The sequence below is a fragment of the Geospiza fortis genome, unplaced genomic scaffold (assembly GCF_000277835.1).
Source record: "Geospiza fortis unplaced genomic scaffold, GeoFor_1.0 scaffold172, whole genome shotgun sequence".
Lineage (NCBI taxonomy): Eukaryota > Metazoa > Chordata > Aves > Passeriformes > Thraupidae > Geospiza > Geospiza fortis.
This window is the reverse complement of record NW_005054309.1, coordinates 3,598,507-3,600,665: the sequence shown is the minus strand read 5'-3', so window position 1 is coordinate 3,600,665 and position 2,159 is coordinate 3,598,507. Positions and strand designations below refer to the sequence as shown.

The 2,159-nt window shown below is 58.1% G+C and overlaps 1 protein-coding gene across 1 annotated transcript in view; it reads right to left on the bottom strand.

Moving 5' to 3' along the window:
• Positions 1 to 1,330: 1,330 nt before the first annotated feature.
• The window catches only part of EEF1AKMT4 (EEF1A lysine methyltransferase 4), a 3,065-nt gene continuing 2,236 nt past the window's right edge, over positions 1,331 to 2,159 (bottom strand). Inside the window, exon 3 of the mRNA XM_005419128.1 lies at positions 1,331 to 1,510. Within this exon, the coding sequence (XP_005419185.1) occupies positions 1,331 to 1,510 (180 nt within the window). The remainder of the gene's footprint in view (positions 1,511 to 2,159) is intronic.

Below are 2,159 nucleotides of genomic sequence, written 5' to 3'. Positions count from 1 at the left end.
CCCAGCACTGCCCCTCGCCTGAGGGTGGTGGGGTCGGGGGAGAGTGGGGAGGGCAGGGACCGGCCTGAGTCGTTGTTTTTAATTTTATACTTTAATTTAATTTTATTTTTTAAGAAGCTTCTCGGGGGGTTCTGATGTGCATGAGAAACTTGTCATCTTTTTCAATAACCTACGAGTGGCATTTATGGAGACAACGACGCAAAAAAAAAAAAACACAACAAAAAAAAACCAAACAAAAACTGAGGAAAAAAAGAAAAAAAAAAGAAAAAAAAAGATACTTGTGTCATGATGTTCTACGAATGATCCATTGTAAATTTAAATGCCATTTTTCACTGTACTGGTGAACAAAATGCAATGAATAAAATACATTCATGTACCCAGGTGAAGCCGGTAGTCGCCTGCTCCTTTCTGTCCCTTCCTCGTGCCAGCTGGTTTTTGGGGTGGCTGTGGGATGGGGTGGCATGGCCAGGATGGGGGCTGACCCCGGAGCCCTTGGCTGGCTGGCTGACCCACTTACACCTTCTGCCCGAAATAGCAGCCCAGCAGCTCGCGCCTCTGTGCTGTCACCGCCCAGGAGGGTCCCTTTAGCCCACCCCAGGGGGAGTTGGTGCCCAAAGAGCCTCTGGGGACACTGCCAGTGGCACCCATGCACCTGCCACAGCAGCACACACATGCGGTGGCCCACCCATCACCCACCCTGGCACACACGTGTCACTGTGCTCCTGGCCCCAGGCACAGGGGGACACGGGCCAGGCGTGTGCAGCACGCTGGGACTGTCACCACAGGCAGGAGTGGGGATGGATGGGGAAAGAAGCAGATATGCTGCCCTTCCTGCCCTGTGGCACTGCCTGCCCCATGCTGGCACATTGCAGCCTGGACCCCCCACTACTTGTGGGGGGTGACAAGGACAAGGACACGGTGCCCTTGCACACCCCCAGGGCCAGGTCCTGGTGCAGGATGGGTTGGGGGGGTGGAGCAGTGGCACCCCAAATCCTGCCCCCCACAGCCAGTGCCAGCATCCCCACCCTGCCCTGAGCCTGGCTGTCCATGCCAAGGGGAAGGGATGGGGGACAGGGAGCCACTCCCTGCAAGATGGATGGGTGAAATTAAACCCGATTTGGTTTCATTACTGGCTGCAAAGCCTGGAGCCCTGGCTGCTCTCCAGCTCAGCAAGGAAAAGCCAGGGAGGGGGCACAGAATTACCAGAGCATCCCTGTGCCCCCCAGAGGAGGCCAAGCACCCCCCTCTTTCCTCCCATCACCCACATCACTGGGCAGCTCACAGGGGGATGCACCGGTTCCCGTTCTCCCACCTGTGAGGATGGAGCACCTTAAGGCTTTATTGGGAGGGGGGACAGGAAATAGTGGAAGGCTCCGGCGTCCCCGTCCCCGCAGGCAGCGTGGCGCAGGGACCAGCCAAAGGCCTCCTGGGCATAGTGGGGCTTGCGGAAGTGGGGCTGGGCGAAGGTGATGGAGATGAAGCAGCCCCCTGGGCGCAGCACCCGGCTCACCTGCGTCAGGAAAAGCCCCAGGAAGGGGTGGGGGAACACAGTGAGGTTCACCGCTTTGGGTCTGTCCCCAGGGATCCCATCACCATCTGCCAAAGAACCCTCCCAGCCTTTCCCATCACACCCCCACACCTCTTGTCCTAACCTTGTCCCCCCAAGAGACACCCCAGGTCTGACCTGTCCCCAGACCACCCACATGGAACAGGGGTCTCCATGCTCCATCTATCCCTGCACCCCAAAACTCTTCACTCCCACCCACAGCAGACAGCATAGAAACCCAACCCTGGCATGGGAAAAGCTTCACCCGTTCGAGCACAGGGCTCCCCCAGGCACAGCATGGGACACCCAATCCCACCCACCCCTGCCCAGACCACCCAGCACTACCACCAACACCCAGAATCAGAGGGGGATGCGGGAGGTGTTTGATGGGAAAGGACTCAACCCTTTTAATCACCATTTTCTCCCTGCTGGAATTAAGCCCCGTTAACAGGATGGAAAAGAACATCAATTTTCCTGCTTGGCTTTATCCAATGTCAAAAGGCTTTTACGGCCAGCGCCCGCGTGCTCAGCATGCAAAGGCAATGCCCGGGGCGGGCGGGCGTCCAGCCCCCTCCTCGCACCCTGCCCCAGGCGGGGGCACCCCCAGACCCCC